At 34.6% G+C, this 25,555-nt stretch overlaps 2 protein-coding genes across 2 annotated transcripts; both read right to left on the bottom strand.

The window, feature by feature from the left end:
- Window positions 1-4,848: 4,848 nt before the first annotated feature.
- Window positions 4,849-5,775, bottom strand: LOC100023047 (olfactory receptor 14A2-like). Its single transcript, XM_001374674.4, has one exon. The coding sequence runs from the start codon at window positions 5,773-5,775 to the stop codon at window positions 4,849-4,851; it is 927 nt and encodes a 308-aa protein (XP_001374711.3).
- Window positions 5,776-24,194: 18,419 nt separating this feature from the next.
- On the bottom strand, window positions 24,195-25,151 carry LOC100023021 (olfactory receptor 14A2-like). The gene has a single exon (XM_001374652.3). The coding sequence runs from the start codon at window positions 25,149-25,151 to the stop codon at window positions 24,195-24,197; it is 957 nt and encodes a 318-aa protein (XP_001374689.3).
- Between the last annotated feature and the right edge of the window lie 404 nt (window positions 25,152-25,555).

Below are 25,555 nucleotides of genomic sequence, written 5' to 3'. Positions count from 1 at the left end.
GAAAGCACCACCTGCTTCCTTATGTGCTTTATGGCAATGTGTTCTGGGTTCCTTCTGACAATACTATTAGTGTCCATGAGCTACCTGGAAAAATTTGGAAGTAATTCCCATTTTGACATTTGGGCAATTTTCTGGTGTGTGTTCAGGATTGTACCTTAAGAAGAAATGAAACCCTCTCATGATGGTAAGAGTGGCTCAAACCCCGTGAGCATAACCAAATTCACCAAATTCCTCATCTTTTCCCAATGTACAATATTCAGTCTTTTTAAAAAAATGTTTTTTCAGTAAATATTCCTAATTCTATGTAAACATTTTCAGCATTCAATCAAAATAATTGAGTTCTAAATTTTCATCCCCAAGCCCTTCCCATTGTAAAAGTAAAAAGGTTTTTTTTTTTTTTAATAAATAGGTTTGACTGGATTATTTAAGAATTGTGTCACCAGGAATTTAATTTATTCCAAAGAGATTTATTTACAAAATATAGAAAGAGTGAAGTAAGAAAATCAGAGAGAAGATAGGGTAAGATATCTAGCTTAAGCACTAAGTAATTTACTCTGACCCCCGGCTCAAAACCAGGCAGGGGAGTTCAGTCCTTAACCTGAGAGGCCTTGACCCTTGTAGCTGAGGACCTGGGGATAAAGGGAGCCTCTCTCAAGAGGATAGGTCTCTGGAGAACCTGGAGAATGTCTTATAAAATAATAATAACATATGAAGATAAACTGTGAATGACTTATCTATTATCAAGAATGCAAGAATCTTGGATAACTCCAAAGTTCTCATGTCAAAACAGTATATCCCCTGCGTGCAGACTTAAACATACCAATCTTTATTTCTTTCAAGAATTTTTTTCTACTGTCAGGAATATGAGTCTTTTTTTTTTTTTTACAACATGATGAACATGCAAATATATAATAATATATTAAATGGAAGGGTTTAGTACAAGTATAACAGGGTTGACTTTGTATGCCAATTTCCTGTTGAAAAGTCTATCCAAGAGTTTTATTGAGATTAACTATATCGAAAACAATTACTAAATGCTTAATATATTCCAGGTGCTATGGTTATTAGACATTCAAATACTTGAATCCTTTTAAAATATTTAATTTTAACTTTCTTTTCTTTTTAAATTTCAAGTTTGAATTTTCTCACTTCCTTCCACCCCTCCACTACTCAATGTAAAGGCAGCCACTATGAAATCAATTATATATGTGAAATCATGTAAAGCATATTTCCATATCTTTTGATTAAAATTGGTCTTGCAAGGTTTTTATGAAAGTATTCTTCTTATCATTTCTTATAGCACAACAAATCCTTAAATTCTTTTAGACTACTCTTTTCTGACATACCATTGTTGCTTCCCTTCCTTCTTTCTCCTTAACCTAATCCTTCTCTCCCCCCCCCTTTTTTTTACTCCTCTTACCCTCCTTTTCTTCTTCCCCTTCTCTGTTCTTCCACATGAAGGAACATTATTATTAAGGGGAATATTTTGTGAAACACATATTCATGAACCAATAATAATTTCCCCAGTATAGAAGAACTTTTATTGCTGTCTCAGCAGAGCTGTAATGTTTGTGTTTTATTATCAGAAACTCTTGAAATTAAATGTTATACCAAAAACTAACCAACTAAGCTATTTTTCATTTTGTTGAATTAAAATTTGCCTTATTTTGTTTAAGGTATATTCTATTCTTTTAAATTTGCTGATAACCAAAGGTTGATCTAGAGGAATATATAAGTTTTTGAGTGTCATCTCATATATTCTAACCCCAAAGTTAAGTGACTCTGAATTAGTAAAACTTTTAGAATATTTGTGAATTAATCATAACTTTGTTTTTTTCACCTGATTATGGTATAGATGAAGCAAATGTGTATTTCCTCTGATATTATATTTATAAGTGTGACCTGGACAAGAGTTTGAAATCTTATGAAAAAGAATCGTAAAGCTCTAACTTTGCAATGGGAAAGAAAGAAGTTTTAAGCATAGGTAAATTAGTATTAGTCTACATGTTCAATATGTAAATATAAAAGTAAATGTAAAAATAAATTGACATAAAATTGCGAACTATTGACAATATAACTCTTTTAACAACCAGTGGATTAGGAGAATTTGAAACCTTGGCATTACAAACAAACAAACAAACAAACAAAAATCATCAGTCTTCTTTTTGGATTTAGAACTGGTGCTCTAGAGAAAAGTTTTTAATCAGAAACTTGACGTATCAGTTTCAACATTTTTAATTTTAAAAAGAAAACATTTTCTAGACTTAAGTCCTTTAACTGATCTGAAATGTTAATAATATAATTCTAAAATCAGTGAAAGAAATACTATACTCATACTCATGAGAATGAGACCTGAAATCTTTTGCAATGACCAATGGTAGATCCCGTGGCCTCTTGGTAATCAACTCTTCATCTGAGGCTTGTAGCAACACCTACCTCACCAGATAATTCTAAAGACAGTGTAGTAACCCATGGGTTAAGTACCTGGCCAGTCCGTAATATAGTATCCACTCTTCCCTCTCTCATCTCCACCCTTCCATTCCTCTTTCTTCTCTGTTCCTCTTCTTTAACCTCCCTCTTCCTTTCCTATTCCTTTCTCTTCTCTTCCCTTTCCTGTTCATTCTCTCTTTATTTCCTTTTATTAATATCTCTCTCTGAGAACAAATTAAAAAAGAAAAACCAAAGCCCTCAGAACATACATACATATATACTATGGTAAAAATAAATGACCAGGTAGACCATATTCCCCTAATACACATCTTTTTCGGCAGTTTAAGTTTATGACCTCTTCTATAAGAGGTCAGTAGGATTATCCAATTTTCATTTTTTTAAATTTGTAGTTTATCAGTGTTTTGATGAGGGCTCCATTTTTGAGCCAAAAATCTTAGAGAGGAGGCCCCTTAAAAGAACTAAAGATATTCAAAGACAGCAATGAGAAAAAAGCTTTCATTAATCATTAAAAATCTAATCATTAGCTAGCATTTATGTTTCCCTTTGAGGTTTGAAAATATTTTATATATGGTATTTTGTTTGATTTTGCCAAAAAATATTAGTATTGTTATTTTCATTTTACAAATGAAGAAACTGAGGCCAAGGAGTTAAGTGACTTGCCCAGGGCCATACATTTTGTAAATTCTGAGACAGTATTTGACCTACTTCTAGTGCTCCATCCACGATGCATCTATATACTTAACTATCATATTTATTTAACACTCACTAAAGACTGAGGGAGGCCTCTCACCCATGACTTTGGCTATAGACTCACATGAATCTGGTTTCAATCTAGCAACCTATGATCAGGTTTCTATGCTTTTAGTTGACTGTCCTCATCTAATCATAAAACAGGGGAAATCTGTTATGCAAAATGTATGTATGGACTCCTAAAATGTTCCCTTTTAGAAAATATACTCTTTGAACAATATGGATATCATTATATATATTTTAGTTTATTTTCTCAAACCAAAAGAAGTGCTCAGGACACAGAGAAACTCAAATATGTTAAAAAAAAGTAGCACAACAAGTACTGTAAAAGATATCTAATGAATTACACTCATAGTCTTCCTCCAAAGGAAAGGACCCTTTGTGTCATTGCTGCACTAGTATTCCCTGTCATATAGGATGTGAGCAACTTTTTTGGATTTCTTGAGTTAGGAAAGAATCAAGTGATTGTCTTCTGCTATGAGAAGCTCTTCTCTTTCTGGTTTACTGGCATTCAAGGTTACCTCCTGGGCAAGAAACAGTGTTTGCTCAAAGTTTTTCATTGCTGGTCTGTGCTCAGGGAAGAAAAAAACAAGAACCAGAGAATACTAGTAGGCACTCTTGTTCTCTTTTCTAAGCATGTTTTAGTGGTGTCATGCAGTTGCATTAATCTATGGTCACTAGGGAATGATGAGGGGAGAAGAAAAGGAGCTCCACTTGACTTCCGAGCTTGAGAGGAAGTAAAGGGATACAATAATATATCAATTTTTTTCCAAAGAATTTTCCACAAGAGAACTGGAACCACTTTGCTCACTGTTCTTAAAGACCACAGAGTGTGGGTAGCTAGTCATTCTCAATACATTTGCACAGCTATGGGGACCAAAGACCCTATTAGAAGTTGCTGCATCCCAGCACCATTCATCCCTTTCAAGAAATGGACCTTGATCATTCAGGGTTCAAATTCTGTTTCTGACAAATACTAATATTGTAACTGTACACAAGACACTTAAGTTCTCACTTCCTCCCATAATTCTCTAAGACTACATTGATGAATACATAACTAGTTACATATTTAATAATTAATAAATATGTCAATATATGAAAATATTAAAAATAAAAATTAATAAATAATAACAAATTCCTCATCAGGGGTTACTTATCTTCTGCACAAAAGGAAAAAAAAGTGAACTGAGAGTTTTTTACTTAAAAAATTATCTACTCAGTATGATTTACTGGGGAATTAATTAAGCTTTGTAACAAAGCATTTGTAGTTTAGTCAAGACTGATCCATTCTTTGTTCCTGAGCAAGTCTTTTAACCTCTACGAAAAGCAGTTCCCTAAGCAGATAAATAGCATATTTGTAGTTAGTTTAAGATGAGATATTAAGTGACTGCAAAGGCAATTAAACAAAAGAAAGATTTAAAAAATATAAAGTACTAATATATTTTTTGTACTTATTTAGGCCTATATGCTTTGAAAACCATTGATTAATAATATATGGTTGCCCTAAGAGACAGCATTTCACATCTAATGACATGGACCTGAGGAAACAAAGAAAGAATTCAAGCCAGTAAGCACAGAAAAAGCACAGCTGATTTCTTTTTCAGTAAAGCCATCCCACAATTTGGAAAAAAAGACTTTAGCATTTGTCTATGGGATATGGTTTCGGGCTATTAGCTTTCTCAGAGAAGTCTTCATGTCCTTGTTTCTTAAGCTATAGATGACAGGGTTCAGGGTTGGGGGAACTACTGCATAGAACATAGACAACAATAGATCTAGAATTGAATCAGATTGCTGAGGTGGCTTTAGATAATCTATGACTGAGGTTGTGATGAAGACCATGAGAACAGTGAGGTGGGGGATGCAAGTGGAGAAGGCTTTTGAGCGACCCTCTGTGGTTGGAATCTTCAGCACAGTTGAGAAGATGGGCCCATAAGAGATAGTTATGGAAATAAAGCAGAGAATCCCAATAGCAACACCAACAGCCAAAGTAACATCTACGCCAATGTGTACATCAGAGCAGGAGAGCCTAAGTAATGAAGGGACATCACAAAAAAACTGATGGATCTTGGAATGACAGAAAGGCAAAGTGAATGTAGTAGCTGAGTACAGAGTTCCAAACACAATTCCAAAGAACCAGGAAACAGCTGCCATCTTCACACAAAGTCCCCTGGTCATGATGACTTCATAGTGCAGGGGCTGACAGATGGCCACATAGCGGTCATAGGACATCACTGTGAGGAGAAACAACTCAGATGCTGCAAACAAAATGACTAAAAAGAATTGTAAAACACACCCCATGAAGGAGATAGAATGACTGTTGCTCAGGGAGTTTGTGATAGATTTAGGGAGTGTGGTAGAAATAAAGCAAAGATCTAAAAAGGACAGGTTCTTCAGGAAGAAGTACATGGGAGAGTGAAGGTGTTCATCTAGAGATATGAGGGTGAAGATGACCAAGTTGCCCATCAGAGACATCAGGTAGATCAGCAAGAAGAGTATGGCATGTAAGACCTGCAGCTCCCAAGATTTGGCGAAGCCCAAGAGGAGGAATCCTGTCACTAGAGTGAGGTTGGCCATTTTCTGGGAGTTCTTGTGACTGTACAGAGAAAAGGAGCAGGTATCAGATAAGGAGGAGCTCTGGCTATTTGGAGACTGATTCAGGTCTACTCTGTGAATGTTTATAAATCACAGTCTCACTCTTCTTTGGTTTAGCTATTTGCTTAATGAGAAGATGAAAATCAATTAGAGTACTATCCTTATGCCCATGAATTTGTTTTTTCAAAAATAGATTTTGATACAAATGAATACATGGAAATATTTTACATGGTAATACACATGTAATTCGGAATGAAGTGCTTGTCAACTCTGGGAGGGGAAAGGGAAGAAGGGAGGGAGACAATATAGATCAGATAACTTCAAAAGACTTAGGTGGAAATTTTTGATTAAAGTAAAAATAAAGACAATTTAAAAACTGCCATTTAGAAATAAATATATTTTGAAAACTATATTCCTTTCTATGTCTTCAAAAACTATCTAGTTCAGGTGATAGCATGGAGTGAGAGAGTAAGAAAAGCGCAAAGAGATGCAGAGTGAAAAGCTCAAGGTCTTGACTGGAATGCAAAGGAGAAGGATTCTGAAAAACAATGGAAAACCAGGATAAAGAGGGGAGATGATTTTGAAGTTGGGGAGTTCCTGGGTCCCTCAGAACTGTGAGGGGCTTCTGGGAGTTAACTGCCAGCCCTGAGGAGCTGTTTGGGGCAATGAGAAAAGTTCTCAACTTCTGGACTACTATTTCTCTCTCTGATCCTGCTTGTTGTTCCCTGTGTGGTCCTGATTGTTGAGTCTTGTCTGTTCCTGAATTATTCCAGTCTGTTCCTGATCTTGTTATAAATCTACCTGTCTGACTCTGAAGAGGAAACCCAGCTTGAACCAGAATTGATTTGATTACTCCATCACTTCTACAGGAAGTAGCTTGCAGACCCTGGTGACCCTTTCACCTGGTCATCAAAATCCTATCCAGCCAACTTGATCTATTGACTTTTTCTGAAGACTGCTTTGGAGAGGTTATAGATTAGGGCAACCAGGGCAGGGATTTTGGGGTTACAGCAGAGTCAGGTTAGGGTGTGAGATAGTTTAGAAGATACTGAAAAAAAGCTTTTTATAATCCTAGTAATTGGTGGGTGGAGTCTAGATTTCTTAGCCTAGGGACCACCTTGTCCCTTGTCCCACACCCAGTTCTTGTTATTTTACTTCATTAAAAGTTTTTGGGATAACTATACAGCAGTCAGATTGCATTTGTAGGATGTCCAGGACTGAGGGCTGTCATCTTGCCCTCTGAGCCTGAGAGAAGCAGAGACAACAGACTTCTGCTTTTACTAACCTTTTTGAGTGGCCAAAGCTACATCTTTCACAGGGGATCTTAGTCTTTTGTCCTGGGTCGTTCTTGTGAAGCCTACCACCCCTTCCATAGAACTGCATAATTAATGCATAAATTGAAATACATAGATTTCAAAAGAAACCATTCTTTCTTCCCAAAGTTATTGTGAGTCTCAAATAAGATAATAATTGTAAGGCTCTTAGAACAGTATCAGTCATTTGATATGTGTTTACATAAATGTTAGCTTGTTTTTTATTATCTATTCTTATAACTTTATGAGTTAACATAGAAACTGATGCCTGTAGGGCCCTCTATTTTCATTAAAGTTATACAGAAACAAATAAGGACAGAGACAATGGAATGACCAATAAGAATCTTTAAATATACTTTTCAACATAAATTTTATCAATTGTATACAAACCTCTGTTCTGGACTATATAGGTCATATAGATGAATAATGTCCATTTGTAGAACTTATGAATATTCTAGACTTTTGCCTGGTGGGCAAGAAAAAGATGCAAATAATTAGAATACTAATTAAAGGTTGATAAATGCATGAAATAATAGCAAAGGAGATATGAGGGAGGGTTAACTTCTGACACATGCACACATATTACTTTATGTAGTAAGGTAGGTTTTAGAAAATTGGATTTTCTTAGCCAGAAATATTTTGTTTTTTAAAGCAAATATTCCATATACCTTGCTAGCAAATACACAGATGTAGAAGTGGAAAGGTCCAAGTTGGGAAAGTTGAATTCTCTACTTGTTTTTAAACATAAAGACCTTTAAAATCACAAACATTTATTTTCATAGGTGTGCTAGAAACTGGAAATTTGTTATTTAATAAAATATTCACATTTTCCCAAATCTTACTTTGCATTATCATCTTCTTTGTCTTCCCTGGATCCTCTAGACCTCATATTCCTCAGTGCTCTCCTTGGCAGTCACCCCTGCTCTGATTTAAATTTCCTAATTGGCACCTTTTACTTAATCAATTTGTGTCCTGTTAAATTCCTGCAGATCACAACCTAACAAAATCAACTTGTTTATACTTCTCAATCCACCTGCATTAATCCTACATTGGTGCTACTGAATGGAACTGATGAAAGTAAAAAACTGTACCAACTGGGGCCATTGTAAATTTTAATTCTCTCAATTCAACCAGGCAATTCTTTTTTATCTTCTCTTAATTTTATTTTCTAATCACATTCTTCACCTTGTCTTCTCCCTAACTTTCTTTCTTTAAATTTCCAACACCCTTTAAAAACTCAATATCCTTGTAAGTCCAGATGTCATTTCATTCTTAATTTTAAAAAGATAGAAACCATTCTTGGTGAGATTTTTATTTTCCATTCATTGAAATCCTCCATTCTCTTCTCCTCTACCCCTACTTGATAGAAATGTGAGGTGATGTGTCCAGACAAAAGTGAAACTCTACATATATCCTTGATTCTTTCCCATTCTGTCTTCATTGATTTCATGCTTTTCTCTCTAATCATTTCTATCTACTGATTTCTTCCCTGCTACTTAAAAACACATTTAAATTTTTCCTATTCCAAAAAAATTCTTATTAGACATTAAGGTTTTTGACGACTTATCTTTCATTGGCTTTTTTTTTTAATTTCTTAACCTAGAAAACTCTTAGAAAAATGTGGTTTATACTTTTGGACTACATTTCCTGGACTCTCATACTTTCTAACCTGCTATATTACTCATCAGTCACTTGAAATGATGCTTCCCCATGTAATCAATTTTTTCTTGATTGTTCTGATTTCCTTTCTCCAGACTCACTTTTGGCTCATGTGCACTATCTGAAACTGCTTGGTAGTTGCTTTTATAGGCTTTCCTCTCTGGATTTTTTTGACCCTGCCCACAATTGGTTCTCTGCTTATCTATTTTATGAATCATTCTGTTTCTCTTTGTTGCTTCATTCTTACAATATGCTTTCTAAGAGTGGTTAGGAGCCAAGTTTTGCTTTTTATACTCTTCCTAGATTTTCTTTATAAAGAGATCAATTCACAGAGGTTTATTTATTTTTGTTAAGAAAATTGGCCTTGCAATTTGGAACTATGCCCAAAGGGTGATAAATGACTGTCTGCCCTTTGATCCAGCCATAGCACTGCTGGGTTTGTACCCCAAAGAGATAATTAGGAAAAAGACTTGTACAAGAATATTCATAGCTTCACTCTTTGTGGTGGCCAAAAATTGGAAAACGAGGGGATGCCCATCAATTGGGGAATGGCTGAACAAATTGTTGTAAATGTTGGTGATGGAATACTATTGTTCTAAAAGGAATAATAAAGTAGAGGAATTCCATGGAGACTGGAACAACCTCCAGGAAGTGATGCAGAGTGAAAGGAGCAGAACCAAAAAAACCATTGTACACAGAGACTGATACATTGTGGTACAATCGAAGGTGATGGACTTCTCCATTAGTATCAATGCAATGTCCCTGAACAATCTGCAGGGATCTAAAAAATACTACCCACAAGCAGAGGATAATCTGTGGAAGTAAAAACACCAATGAAAAGCAACTGCTTGACTACAGGGTTGGAGGGGATAAGACTGAGGAGAGACTCTAAATGAACACTATAATGCAAATTCTAACAACAGGGAAATGGGTTCGAGTCAAGAACACATGTGATAACCAGTGGAATCGTGCGTCGGCTATGGGAGAGGGAAAGGTGGGGGGGAGGGGAGGAAAAGAAAATGATCTTTGTTTCCAGTGAATAATGTATGAAAATGACCAAATAAAATAATGTTTAAAAATTAAAAAAAAAAGAATTGTGCTTGGAATTTTGAGGCCCAAAATGAAATATCAATATTGGAAAATTAAAGTAAACTGAGAAACAAAAAAAAAAAAAGGAAATTGGCCATGGAAATGTATATTTCCTGACCTGGTTTCTTTCCTGAGCACCAATTTTGCATCACCAACTGCCTATTGGAAATTCCTTTTGGGCATTTCAAAATAGATATCTTATAGAAATCTCAAAGTCAGTACATCCAAAAGAGAAATTATAATCTCTACTAACTCTTCCTCCATCACATTTCAATAGAATCCTTTCTTCTGAACAAGGGACATTCTAATTCTTTTAGATTCTCAGATTCAGAACTTTACTGATATTGTTATGAACTTACTCACCTGCCAGAGTCATCCAGTGAATTTCTACATGTTGTGCTTTTTATGTCCACATCTTATATTGTCTCTTACTTTCATTCACTCAACCACCACCATAGTTCAGTCTCTAATCCTTTTTCAGTAAATTATTCAATAACCTCTTAATAGGTTATTGAGTTTTTTAATGAGTGTTTTGAACACAGAATGAATGTTTTGAATGTCTTATTGAAAATAGATGTCTACTCTTGGAACTGGAGAAAGCATAAAGAAAGTTAGTGGTTAAGGAGGCATTTGCAAAGAGGAGAGCCAACTCTGAAGTCTGACTGAAAAGCAAGAGAGCAGCATCAGGGATATATATTATTAGAGCATAAAGAAGATAAGGTGCCAAAATTTAAGAGAGAATAAAAAGGAAGTAAGATGATGCCTAAAGCAATCTTCATTTTCTTTTCAATTTCTCTTACATGTTGCCTTCATTTTTGTACTTGAGACCTTATTTATAGTTACACAATTTTCCAGAAATTCTCTCTACATTGACATAAATGGTCTTTCTCATCTTTGACAATTTCAGATTCTGGTTAACATAATTTCATAATCTTATGAAGTTATATTAATTATAAAATACTTAAGCACATATTCTTACATAAGGAAAATTGAAATTCATACCTTGTTTTCCATTTATTTCTTGAGGGTTATAACATGAATTCTCTATACATTATCCAAGATACTTAAATGGAGTTTGCATAATTTTTCACAAATGGAATAGATTCCTATTTCCAATTGTGACATGAAAGGTAACAAAATAGTCTAGTGAACCTTCTTCTAATTTTTGAATCCAGTATGACCCCACAATTTCCTAGATTCACTGCAAATCTATTGGGATAGGAAACCTTTTCATCTTAGCTACAATTTAATACCTTTCTACCTTGTCTATAGCATTCAGTGTCAGTAAAGAATCAAGTTTCTTAGAATTCAATGTTTTCTTTGATTCTAAAATACTTGCTAGATGCTTTCATCATTTTAGTTTCCTTTAGGGATACAAGTCCTTGACTTTTTGGGCACTCTTTCAGATCCATAGAGTAGGCATTCTCCAGAGTGTTTCTACAAACATTCAGTGCCTTAAGTCCCAGAATAATTCAGACTCATGAATCTACTGCTAGCTTATTAGTACAACTCCTGGGAGTTGAGTGATAGTTTTGGACTTTGTGATATCTTATGTCTCATTCTGACAATCTTATTAAATCCCAGTGTTGAATTAAATTTATTAGTTTTTTTATTTACCCAACCCCCAATATTCATGTTCTACAGATAAATATAAATTAAGTGCTCACCCTGGCAAAAGAAAACAATCCCAATAACAAAAATGCTCTTTAAAGTGTCAGGAAAATCTACACAGAAAGGGGATTATTACTGTCATACAAGCATTAATTTTTTATAATTTTCCATTTGTTAAGAGAAACAGAATGTGTTTTAAATTTGACACATATGTTGTCTTTGCATTCCCAGTGCCTGGCACAGCGTAGGTATTTATTGAATTCTAGAGTGAATTCATGACATTATTCACTTCATATCTTCTGATGGAAATCAAAGCATCTCTTTTAGTAAAAATCTTATTCAACAAAATTCCCACACCACTAACATATGATGCTTCTGTGTCTTGTTTTTGATCAGTTTCCTAAATTCTTCATTGCTCTTCTCTTTTTCATTTGGATTATTCATAGCACACTCTGTTTACAGAGAATGTCTCCTCCATTGATCTTTCACTAAATACTCTAGATAATTCTTTTTTCTTTTAATTCATTTTTTCTGCCCCTGAGTAGAATTTCTTAATTGTTATGCTGCTACTCCATGCTCCATCTCTTATTTCTTCTCTTTTTAAAAATTCTTTGATAATATATTTCCATCTCTAGTTTGTTTTCTAGTGATAGGATTCATGCCCTAAAACTACAATTACATATATGGCATCAAGTTTTCTATTTTCAACTATAACTTTCTGTTTGCTAAACTTTGAAGATATTTATGAATAGACTTTTTATCCCATGAAATTTTTTTCTCATATCTTTTCTGGATTTTTATTCATTTTTCAATGTTAATAAAAACTTTTTAAGTTCCACATTTTTTCTCAACCTCTTGCACCTCTTCCACTTAGGAAAAAAACATGAAATGTTGTATCATTTGAAATTATGTGAAAATATTTAAAATTATACAGAAACATTTAAATATTAGCTTTGTTGAAAAAAAGCAGGAAAAAATAAAAAAATGAGAAAAATAATGCTTCAATCTGTTTTCAGACTTCATCATTTCTTTGGAAGTGGTTGCCATTTTTTATCTTTTCATATTTTGAATCATCTAGGATAATTGTATTGATTGGAATATGTAAGTCATTCACCATTGATCAAAATTGCTATTATTGTTTATAATGTTATGGTTCTGTTCACTTCATATTTTCCTGAAACAATGATGCTTGCCATTTCATATAGGATAATAGTTTTTTGTGACAACTACACACCAAAACTCCTTTAGCAATTCCCTAATCAATGAGCCTTCACCCTGTTTCTAATTCTTTGTCACCACAAATGGACTGCTATAAATATTTGTGTATATATATAGTCCTTTTCCTTTGATTTCGATTACAGTATTTCTGAATCAAAGGATATGATGAGTTTCATAGCCCTTTGGGCATAGTTCCAAATTGTTCTTCAGAATATTTGAATCAGTCCACAACTCCACCAACAGTACATTAGTGTTCCAATTTTTCCATATCCCCTCCAATATTTGTCATTTTCTTCTGTCATTGCCAATCTGATTGGTGATTCAATACCTCAGATTGTTTTAATTTGCATTACTCAATAGAGCATTTTTTGTTATGACAGAAGGCTTTAATTTCTTTTCCTAATGACTTTCTATTTGTATTTGACAAAATATGAATGGGGAATCTTCTTTAGAAATTTGAAAAATGAGATCTTTATCAGAGAAACATTCTGTAAAAAATTCCCCTTAATTTCTTGCTTTCCTTAATATCTTGACAACATTGTTTCTGTTTGTGGAAAATCTTTTAAATTCAATTGTTAGGAATAAAAAGTGGTCTGGCTGGATTTATAAGCACTTGTTAATAAAATGAGAGAGTGAGAGGTGAGAGAGAGTAGATATAGATCATATTTCCCTTGAGGAAAGATTAACTTGATTAGGATTGATTCTCTATTTGGTTGGCTAACCCAGCAGCAGCAAGGCTATCTTGTCTCTATTGCAGAAGTCCAGGAAGAGATCAGAGAGCCTTCCTCTACCATGTGAAGAGAGAGCTTAGGGACATTTTGATACTTTCCTTACACACCTATTACATTTAAAGAACCAATAGAATTACATACAGAATTAAGTTTTCTCACTAAAACTGACCTAGAGGTTATAGTATTAAGGAGGCAATCACAATGTGTGTTACAAACTTTTGGAATAACTGCTTTTAAAAATCCAGATCTGGGAATATGAAGGTCTAAACCCCTGATTCCAAGGTCTCTTCTCCCTCACAAGACCATAAAGATTTCTATTTCTATTTCTCTGTCCATATTGAGTACAAGTTGCCTGATTTGAGTTATGATTTTCCCCATTTTAATCATTAGCCCAATTTGGAGGTTCTATTATCATTATTTCTACAGCTTCTATTCCTATTATCCTAATTATTGTTCCTACAGTTTGCAGCAATATGGCATTGTTTACCAGGAATAGCATGTTATTGACCCTTTGTCTGCAAGTGTCTTTATGCCTTCCTCAAAGGAGCCATGATTTCAATTACATTTGTAAACAGAGGAACTAAAGTAACTTTTTCCATTTCCTTGTTCTATCTTTTTGGAGTAAATGAGAGACTTGTATCAGGAAGGCTGAGTTGGAAAATGTTGCAGTAATCTTGGCTATAAATGAAAACCTGAACTAAGATGATAATGATTGAGTGGAGAGAAGGGATCAATTCCGAATGATTTGTGGAGGACAAAGGGCAATATTTGACAACTGATTATATAGTCAGGTTACCTGAAGTAGCTGAGGTTAGGGAAAAGATAGAAGGATTCATGTGTCAGGTAAGTCCAATTATGATGTCTACATTGATCAATTCTACTCCTTAAACTTGGTTGGAGACAGTCTTTGACTTTGAGCCCTGTTATGCTGGAAATAGTATCCCATTAGACCACTTTAGTTTCTAGTCTAGACTCTATAGCTACTATCCAGGGAATTACCCCTATGGAAAAGTGACTTTGCAACTTCTTCTGCAGTTATTTTTCAGTAGCCATAGCAATTGATGACTCAGAAAAAAGATCCTCCACCGTGTCAAATGGCATATCAGAAATTCATATAATTTTATCAGCAGAAATAACATTGAAGAAGATGTCTAGGCACTTGTATTGCTGTTGTACCCTAAAGACAACTAGACCTTTCCATCTCTCTCCCTTATGAATTCTGTTGTCTCCTCTTATTTGAAGATGATCTCCTTGGGATAAAGGAGTATGAGAGGAATAATACAAATATTACTGTCCTTGATGTACTCAAATTAAGCTGTTTCATGCATTGATTTATAAAGTGATTTATAATTGGATGTCAGAGAGGTAATTGATATCTGGTGCTGAATCATCATTATATATATTACTGTATGGCAAGCAGGCAGACCTATCAGGAAAATGAAATGAAAAGTCAGTGGAACATTCAATATATCCTAGTGAAGTTAATTGAAAAATATATGGAATCTCAAAGTGTCTGGACCTCAGGTTGATAATGAGAGCTAAGAATGCAGTTGCTTTTGACCCCACTCTCTTTGGGTACTTTCAGATGAGGAGCACATTTTTGTCTCTGCTTATAAAAGAACCCATATAAAGTGGTACCCACCACTACTTCAGTTACCTATTTTGGGGTATCCATTCAAGGGATACCAAAATCAATGATTTAATTATTTGTTTATTTTGAACTACTGATTGATTTGAGAATAGTTTCTCTTAATTATCATCTCTCAGCTTTAAAATCTCTTGGTCTTTTTAGTGTTTTGACTGATAACAGGATAAGGGTTTATACATCCATTCTCATAGACACACTTTTTTTTTGGTATATTGTAGTTGTTGTAAGGCTGTCTGAATCCATGGCTGTTCTAAAAAGGTTTTCCATGTTTCTTCTTCTTCTTCTTCTTCTTTTTCTTCTTCTTCTTCTTCTTCTTCTTCTTCTTCTTCTTCTTCTTCTTCTTCTTCTTCTTCTTCTTCTTCTTCTTCTTCTTCTTCTTCTTCTTCTTCTTCTTCTTCTTCTTCTTCTTCTTCTTCTTCTTCTTCTTCTTCTTCTTCTTCTTCTTCTTCTTCTTCTTCTTCTTCTTCTTCTTCTTCTTCTTCTTCTTCTTCTTCCTTCTCCTCCTCATCCTCCTTCTTCTCCTTCTCCTCCCCTTCTGTTTCTTCTCCTTCTCCTTTTCTGCCTCCTCCTCCTTCTTCTTCCTCTTCTTCTTCCTCTTCCTCCTCCTCTTCTCTCTCCTCTGCCTCCTTTCCTCCTCCTCCTCCTCCTCTTCCTCTTCCTCCTCCTCCTTCGCTTCCTTCTCCTCCTCTTCCTCACCCTCCTCCTCAGCCTCCTTACCCTCCTCCTCCTCCTCCTTCTTTTTGTAATGATAAAGAGTGGCATTAAAATGGTTCATGGAAGTTGTAGGGAAAAACCTATCAAGACCAAAGATATGATTATATTTTGAACGAAAAAGAGTTAAGTATTAGAGAGCTTGTAGTGGTGTCATGGTTGAAACCTGTCTTTTTCTTTTCAGGGACAATTTTTCCAATTATGCTTTTCTTTTTGCCATTTTGCCTCTAATATTGAATAATATATAATAAATTTTTTGTGGTTTTGTACATAATTATCACTATAAATTCATATAATATTATATAATATTAGATATATAGAGAAATACATACATATTTCAATATCAGAAATTTAATATAAAAACCTCTTTCTTACTTGAAAGACCTTGATAGGTATATATATTCACACAAAATTAAAAAAAAATTAATAGATCCAAGACAGAAGAGTGTTAAGTGGTAGACATGGGGTTAAGTGACTTGCCCAGTGTGACACAGTTGGGATGTGTCTGAGGCCAGATTTCAACCTAGGATCTCCCATTTCTAGGCCTGGCTCTCAATCCACTGAGCTACCCAGCTGCCCCCTCACAGAAAATTTTAAACATCTATTTAAATTATGGACTTAGCTAAACACCTTTAAGTATGGTCTTGGATTTTTATTTACTTCCTGTCAATGTGGACATAAGGCCATAAATCTTTGGAATAACAAAGTAGTAGAAAATAGAATGTCTTTTCTCTATGTAAATTGCAAGTCAAAGAAATAATGTTATGCACTCTTCTTGTTCAACAAGAAATGTTCTTTTAGTGGGATCTCATACATTAACTTTATTATATATCTGAATAATCAGAAAGCACAACAGACTTAGTCACTTATTCATGTATCATTTTCCCCTTCTTCTCCACAATACAAGATCAAGTAAATTATGTCCTAGTGAAGTTAAAGGACTAAGTAAGATCAAAGTACAAAAATATTGAGAGGCAACTTTTGGCTCAATGTGAAGGAAATTTTCAGAATTAAACTGGAAAATATGGAATGGGTTGCCTTTGCTTGAAGTTATCCTGCCTTCCTGAAAATGCTCACGTGAAGTTTGGATGACCACTTATGATGACCACTAATTGTAAATGTTTAATATGGATGTCAAGTACTGGTACAGGTTGGACTATAAGAATGACTTTTGATGTCTCTCCCCCTTCTGTATTTCTGTGATTCTATTTTAAGCTTGAAAGAAAATTACTTATTTAATGTGATGTATTCAAATGTGCTCTTATTCCATTTATGTCAACTGATTACTTAACAACTGACTTCATGGATTAATAAAACAATATCTTCTGACTTGAAAATAGATGAAACATTTGAATCAGAATGTCATCACCTACTGTCAGTGTTGAAGCTTAGTTTCTTTAAATATAAAATCGTGGTAATCATGCCTTTGCTAATTACTCTTTACTGTTATTGTTGTGATCAAATATTGGATTGTGAAATTATTTAAATTAACTTTAGGAAAAAAGACATGAAGAACAGTTTTGTTGCTTTACAGTAAGTTTTGTAATAGATAATATTTTAGAGGGTATATTTGTTGGTATACTAGATAACTAATCGATCAGATAGTTATCTTCTTTTGCCTACCCTCCTCCCTAGGCCTCCCATTTTCCTCCCTCTTCAGAAGCCTTTCAGCCTCCACTCCCTCTTTCTTCAGTCTCCCTCAAGTCACTCAGTGTGAGCTGTGAGGTTTCAATGAAATAGTTTTTCATCTTCTTTGTCAAACAATGGGTTTATTTCAGGAAGATAGGACAAGGGTGGAGGATAATGTAAGAGTGGTGGGATATCCCTATTCTCTACAGTGAGTCTTATTTTTTAGATGGAGGATATTGAGAGAAATGGCATTTCAGTCACTATAGCTTGAATTCCAGTCAGAGAGAGATATAAGGAAAATTGTCCTTCTTCTTCCTTCAAGTCAGCCAGGTCACCTCCAACTTGATTATCCCAAATCCCAGAGATAAAAGTAGCTTCTTTCTCCACATCAGCCAGCCAGCCAAAAGCCTTTCTTCAGGTCACTACCATCAGCTCCCAAAGAACAGAAAAACAGTTTAGCAGTCGACTGTTGCCTCCAACTGTTTCCCAGTCACATTCCAAATGGAATCTTCATTTGACTTGGGGGCTGATTGATCCATCTCCAGCTTCTGTACTTTGCATGCCTTGTAAATTCTCTCTTCTGCATACCTCCCTTTTTGTCTTAAAAAATTGCACCTTGCAATTTTTAATGATACTTACCTTTTAGTTATTCCTTTACTCTCCCAAAATAACAAATCCTAATCTTCTCCTAGCTATTCTGTCTATCTAGTTCTGTGCTAAGTTTGGGTATAGGAAAAAGGTTTAGGTAATAGGGATTGTACATGAACATGGTTTTGACATAACAACTCATTTAAACAATTTAAACAATTTCAATAGCATTTTTGATATATAATTGCTTTATCTCCTAATGTCTATAATTCAAATAAGTATAATTTTATTACTAACAATTGCTAACGTAAAATCGTAATGTAATCTAACTTCTATACTTAAGTAGTTCTATTCCCTAAACTTTGAACAAATTCTAAACTGTCCCTATAGTTTAATTATTAGAAATTAATAAATTATTCTAATATAGTTAGTTTGTTAGCACATTAGTATCTACATATGTACATAGATTATACTTATACAGATTTACATATGTACATCCATATACATTGTTCTTGATTTCTGTGCAAACTCAAAGGAATATCTTTATCTGTTTGAATTTTCCATAGAAATTTATATCAGTGTGACTTTTGAGTTTTGCAACTATGTTGTATACTTACCCATTCCATGAGATATCTCCCTACATCATATTTTAGTGTAGCATGTATATGCATATATATGATGTTAACATGTATGCCATATTCTTACCTAACCTCATGATCGATCATAAGTCCAAACTTTTAAAGTCCTTCCTTGTCCTTCGATGTTGATTGTAGAAACTCTGGGTGTCCTTCATCATCTGGTCAGCATGCCACTAATGTCTGCTGTCACTCTTGATTGTAGTCCTGTGTTCTTCAATTCAGGAACAAACTAGAACAATCAAGAACATAGTGGAACAATCAGGAACATGCATGTGTGTAAGGTTTTTACATGTGCATGTATGTAAGTTTGAAATTTTCATTGTGCATGGAAGTAAGCTAAGAGTTCTTTATGAGTGCTTGTCAGAATTCATCAGTTATTCTTCATGTGTGGAAGTAAACATTACATGTGTTCATCTTCATCCATGGAAGTCAGCTTTACTTGCGTTCATCTTCATGGGTGGGTGTAAACAGTATAGCAGTGTGCATACGTTCTTAGAATTTTGTTAAGAAAATGAATTTGAAGTTTTCTTATCTTTTTGATGTTTGAATTTTTCACAGAGATTTATTGCATGTCTTTAGTTATGTTTTGGAGATAGAATTTGGATATAATGTATTTTGTTTGGTCATGGAGTATGTTTTCATTTGAGATAACATTGTTTCGTTCTTTTCTGTTACTATGGTTGGCAGAGAGTCTGTGTAGAAAATGTAAGGACTTTATCATTGGTGCTAATCTTTTAAATTTATATTTTCCTTCACTCTGTCTGTGTTACTGGCTGTATTTCTTTCTGGAACTGTTCTATTTGCTTCAGGGGTGCTTTCCTGTTATCATTTTAACATGTGCAATGCTCTCTTGTCTGTAATTTCTGTTGATACCATAGTCTTGTGTGAGCTTTCCTTTGTTTTCCATTCGTAGGTTTTCATTTTAACATGTGCAATACTCTCTTGTCTGTACTATCTGTTGATGAGTAGTTTTGTGTATGCTTTCCTTTGTTTTCTATAGGGACTGTTATTAATTGTTGATTATTTTTCTAGGGCTACTTGTGTTTCTTCTCATGACTAGGGCTTTTTTATTCTTATCATATGTCATTTGTATGTATCTTTATTGTTGACATGATCATATTGTTGTGTCTAGTGAGTTATCTGAAACTATGAAGTAATATTTTCGTGGTATACCACCCATCTCTTCCCAGTAGAGATTGTTTAGAGTGAAGGTTGAGAGATATGGATAACCTGTTTCAGTTCTCAACTATTACTTGATGTTAAAATCTTTGATAACAAATGCATCCAATATGAATCTATGCTTCTCTATCATTTTATGTAGTTGTGTCTCTTATAATTATGAAATTGCAGTTTTATGCTTCAAGCTTAGGAGTGTTATTATTGTTGTTGAATTACTTGTTCTTCTTTTGCTGGAATATTTTCTTTTCTACCTAAGACTAGTCTTCATTTTCATAAGGTCTTGTGTTGTATGTTACCCTATGGAACTCCAACTAATTTTCCTTTTACTCTTACTGCATGAATGGTATTGTAAGGGTTAAATTTAGGGTTGAGACTGAATGTAATAATTATTTGGTCACCAAGGATTTTACTTATAAAATCCTAAATGAAACACTCAAGTCAGAATGGAGTTTTATGGTGATTTAATTACAGCAGGAGGAAGAAATTAAGAGAGAGAGAGAGGGAGAGAGGGAAAGGAGTTAACTCAAAACTGCTCTGGCTCAGGCTGAGCCAGGCAGGAGTTTAAGGCTTTGGAGCACCAAGGGAAAGAAGGGAGTCAGTCCTTATCACTCATGTGACCAATCTGAAGGAAATCTGTCTGCGGATCTCCTTTAAGCTCAAGCTCCAGGATTGAACTAGTCCTCTCCACAGGAAGGGATGGGAACTCCAGAGGCAGTTCTCTACATCACTTCCTGTGTCTGACATGTGCCAATTGTGACACAAGCTTGGCTTAGGACAGCCCAGAGGACAGTCAGTTGTTTCTGATTTGTCATTTTCTAGCACATATCTGTGTAATGTGGGTGTGCACATTCCTGGGTGCTTGACCAAGCAAGATGGAGAAAATTTAAAAATCACAATCCTCCCTGATAATGATTGGGAGACTAATCTCCCCAACTGATCACTAAGCATAAGCATCCTGCACACCAAAAATTTCTAATTGCATATATATGCAAAATTTCATCCTCTATGAGAGAAACTACAATTGTTAGAGATAAGGGGAAAATAGAAGAGAGAGAGAGAGAGAGAGAGAGAGAGAGAGAGAGAGAGAGAGAGAGAGAGAGAGAGAGAGAGACAGCAAAACCAATGTTTGCTAGGTACATTGACAAAAGCCAATTTGGGGGCAGTCCCCTTTGGCATAAGAGTGTACATTTAAAATAAATGTTCAATCAACCTTCAGTTCAATCAACCACACCCTAAGGTTCATTCTGCATCTTCCTATAGTGTCAAGGGTTTAGATATCTTTCTGCAAACAGTTCATTCTCTGGATTCAGGAGTTAGCAAATTTCTTCTCTGAAGATCTTTCTCAAACAAACATTTAAATCTTGGATTTTATGAAAATACAATTCTCCCTGAAGAAGGTGTTGAAAGCCACCCAGTTCAGCTCAGGATGTAAGGTTTAGTTATGAGGGTGTGTGAGTCAATTAAAAAAAATAAAAACAAAAGCAAAAGAGAAAAAATAATGAAAGAAAAATTAAACCCTTTTATTATACATATATATATATTTAAGAAGAATTCAAAATCAGTATCAAAATATCAAAAATCTACATATACAAAATTTTGAGTAAGCAAGAATAAATTTCTAAAAGGCTATTGTATTAGGGTCCAATTAAAGTAATTTCTAATCCTACAAGTCTGTAGGACAGAATGCAGTAATATTTCTCTTGCCCATTTGCAGCCAAGACTACAGGAAGTTGCCATACTATAGGAGAGAAAAAAGGACCAGATTTTTATTTTGATAAGGAAGTGTCATTCCCCAGACTGATTTTACCTTCACTCTCAGAGATAGAGGGAGCCATGATGATAGCGAAACCTTTGGTACTTGTCTGTAAGTATTTTCACGAAGAGTGTAGATACAAGGAAGGCCTATGTCTTAACAGAGTCAAGCATTGCAACCTCGATTCTCACATTAGGTTCAATTCCTTTGTATTGGCTTAGAAGTGCATCAATCCTACCTGCATTGGTTTCTCCTTTTTTGACTTGTGTGCTCTTTTATTTACTTATTTTTTTGCACTTTTCAGGTTAAGTCTGGGCTCCTTTTTGATTCTATTTCCTAGAATCAGACACAAACATTAACCACAGTCCCATAACAATTATCAATAAATGGCAGGTTCCCACAGTCTGAAGCTGTTTGGGTATGTATAGCAATATTATAGCAATGGTTCCTCTTCTTCTTCTTCTTCCTTATCCTCCTTATCCTTCTCTTCCTCCTCCTCTTATCCCTCCTCTTCTTCCTCTTCCATCTCCTCCTCCTATTCCTCTTCCATCTCCTCCTCATCTTCTTCTTCCTCCTCCTCTTTCTCTTCCTTCTCCTCCTCTTCCTCACCCTTCTCCTCACTCTCCTTACCTTCCTCCTCCTCCTCCTCCTCCTTTTTTTTGTAAGTCCAAAGAGTGGCATTAAAACAGTTCATGAAAGTTGTATGGAAAAACCTATCAAGACCAAAGATATGCTTATATTTTGAACAAAAAAGAGTTGAGTATTAGAGAGATTGTAGTAGAGTCATGATTGAAGCCAGTCTTTTTCTTTTCAGGGACAATTTTTCCAATTGTACTTTTCTCTTAGCCATTTCCCCTCCAATATTGAATATTATATAATAAAATTTTGTGGTTTTGTGTGTAATTATCACTATAAATTAATATAATGTTATATAATATTAGATATAGAGAGAAGTACATACATATTTGAATATGAGAAATTTAATATAAAAACCTCTTACTTACTTGAAGGGTCCTCTATAGATATACATATTCACAAAATTTTTTAAAAAAAAATTTAAAACCCTTACCATCTTGGAATCAATACTGTGTATTAGACCCAAGGCAGAAGAGTGGTAAGGTTTAGGCAATGGGGTTTTAGTGACTTGCCCAGGGTCACACAGTTGGGATGTGTCTGAGGCCAGATTTGAACCTAGGATCTCCCATCTCTAGGCTTGGCTCTCAATCCATTGAGCTAACCTGCTGCCCCCTCACAGAAAATTTTAAACATATATTTAAATTATGGACTTAGCTAAACACCTTTAAGTATGGTCTTGAATTTTTATTTACTTCCTGTCAATGTGGACATAAGGCCATAAATCTTTGGAATAACAAAGTAGTAGCAAATAGAGTGTCTTTTCTCTATGTAAATTGCAAGTCAAAGAAATAACGTTATGCACTCTTCTTGTTCAACAAGAAATGTTCTTTAAATGGGATCTCAGACATTAAATATATTATAGATCTGAATAGTCAGAAAACACAACAGACTTAGTCACTAATTTATGTATCATTTGCCCCTTCCTCTCCACAATACAACAAGACCAAGTAAATTATGTCCTAGTGAAGTTAAAGGACTAAGTAAGGTCTAAGTACAAAAATACTGAGAGGCAACTTTTGGCTCAATGTGAAGAAAATCTGAACAATTAAAAACTGCCAAATATGGAATGGGTTGCCTTTGCTTGAAGTTATCCTGCCTTCCTGAAAATGCTCACATGAAGTTAGGATGACCACTTATGATGACCACTAATTGTAAATGTTTAATATGGATGTCTAGTACTGGTATAGTTTGGACTGTAAGAATGGCTTTTGATGTCTCTCCCCTTCTGTATTTCTGTAATTCTATTTTAATCTTGAAAGAAAATTACATATTTAATGTGATGTATTGAAAGGTGCTCTTATCCACTTATATCAACTGATTACTTAAAAACTGGCTTCATGGAATAATAAAACAATATCTTCTGACTTGAAAACAGATGAAACATTTGAATCAGGATACCATCCATACTGCCAATGTTGAAGTTTATTTTCTTTAAATATAAAATCGTGGTAATCATGCCTTTGCTAATTACTCTTTACTGTTATTGTTGTGATCAAATAATGTTTTGTGAAACTACTTAAATTAATTGTTTAGGAAAATAGACATGTAGAACACTTTGGTACTTTAGAGTAATTTGTGGAGTCCTCATTCAAATGCTTCATCTATTTTCAAGTTAGATAGTAATTTCTGTTATTCCATGAATCCAGTTGTTAAGTAATCAGTTGACACATTGATAAAAGAGTCCTCAAATTCATTATTTTCAAATAAGTACCCTTTTCCTGAAAAGTGGTCACCTCTTAATTTTAGGGCTGGAGTGGCTATACACCCACTATGAACTTTAAAGAGCAAAATGTAATGTTGCTTCAGGTACCATACAAGGAAACCTTAGAAAATTAGTGAGCTTTATATGGCCATACAGGTAAAGAATTTAAACCAGGAGACACAAAAAAGATATATCAATATGAAATATATCAAATATACATAAGCATAAATGTGTATACATATGAAATATCAACAAAATATGTATATAAGAATGAACATGTACATATAGGCATATGATTATGGAAAAGACTTTAGTATTAATCCCTTTGAGAAATATTTCCAGGTTATGAACTTTCTTAGAGCAGTCTTCATGTCCTTATTCTTCAGGCTATAGATGACAGGGTTCAAGGTTGGGGGCACCACTGTATAGAACATAGCCAACAATAGCTCTAGAATTGAGTCAGAATCTTGGGATGGCTTTAGATAAGAAATAGAACCAGTTGTGACAAATACTATGAGAACAATGAGGTGGGGCAGGCAAGTGGAGAAGGCTTTTGACCTACCTTCTGTGGTTGGAATCTTCAAGACAGTAGAGAAGATGTAACTATAAGAGATTATAATGTAAATAGAGGAGAGAACCGCTAAAGAAAATGCTAAACTTATAGTGATGTCAACTGCAAGGTGTGAATCTGAACAGGAAATCCTGAGTAAAGAAGGAACATCACAGAAGAACTGATGGATCTCCTTGGAGTGACAGAATGGCAAAGTGAATATACTAGCTGAGTAGAGGACTCCAAACAAGACTCCACTGAGCCAGGAAGTGGCTGCCATCTTTACACAGGTTTCACTGTTCATGATGACTTCATAGTTTAAGGGCTGACAGATGGCTACATAGCGGTCATAGGACATTGCTGTTAGGAGAAAAAGTTCTGTTATAGCAAACAATATCATTAAAAATAGTTGCGATACACACCCCAAGAAAGAGATGGAACAGTTGTGACTGAGAGAGTTTGCAATTGATTTGGGCACTGTGATGGAAATAAGACAAAGATCTAAAAAGGACAGATTCTTTAGGAAGAAGTACATAGGAGTATGGAGTTTCCTATCAAGAGAGATGATGGTGAAGATGAGGAAGTTCCCAATCAGAGTCACCAGATAGATCAGCAAGAAGAGCATGGCATGTAAGATTTGTAGCTCCCAGATGTCAGAAAAATCTTTGAGGAGGAATCCTGTTACTATGGTGAGATTGGCCATTCTTTGATAGAGGATTATCTTCACTGTCTGCATGAATGAAAGAAAGAAATGGTAAATTATGAAAACACTCATTGTTTTTTGTGTCAAGATGTTCTTGGGCAAATGACATTATTTGCCTTAATTTTCTCAACTTTAAAATGAATGAATGGAACTAGTTCAGAGGATTTTAACCTCAGGTCCATAGCCCAAATTTTTTTTTAACAAATAAAATGCATTTCCATATGGTTTATTTCCATTGTAATCATAAATATTTTATACATTGAAATTCATGATAATAAAAAATGGATTCATGAGTTTCACCAGACTTCCAAAGGAGCCCAAGATACAAAAATACTAAGACTCCTATTTAAATGATTTTCAAAGCTCTTCTATACCTCAGATGGTTTAGGAATTTATGATTAAGA

The sequence above is a fragment of the Monodelphis domestica genome, chromosome 2 (genome assembly GCF_027887165.1).
Source record: "Monodelphis domestica isolate mMonDom1 chromosome 2, mMonDom1.pri, whole genome shotgun sequence".
NCBI classification, from domain to species: domain Eukaryota; kingdom Metazoa; phylum Chordata; class Mammalia; order Didelphimorphia; family Didelphidae; genus Monodelphis; species Monodelphis domestica.
Note: the sequence above shows the minus strand (reverse complement) of the source record. Positions and strands in the feature narration are given on the sequence as shown.

Bases quoted from the DNA above. Each gene is read 5' to 3' on its own strand.
- LOC100023047 (XM_001374674.4), bottom strand. From the start codon at position 5,775: ATGGCCAACCTCACTCTAGTGACAGGATTCCTCCTCTTGGGCTTCGCC.
- LOC100023021 (XM_001374652.3), bottom strand. From the start codon at position 25,151: ATGGCCAATCTCACCATAGTAACAGGATTCCTCCTCAAAGATTTTTCT.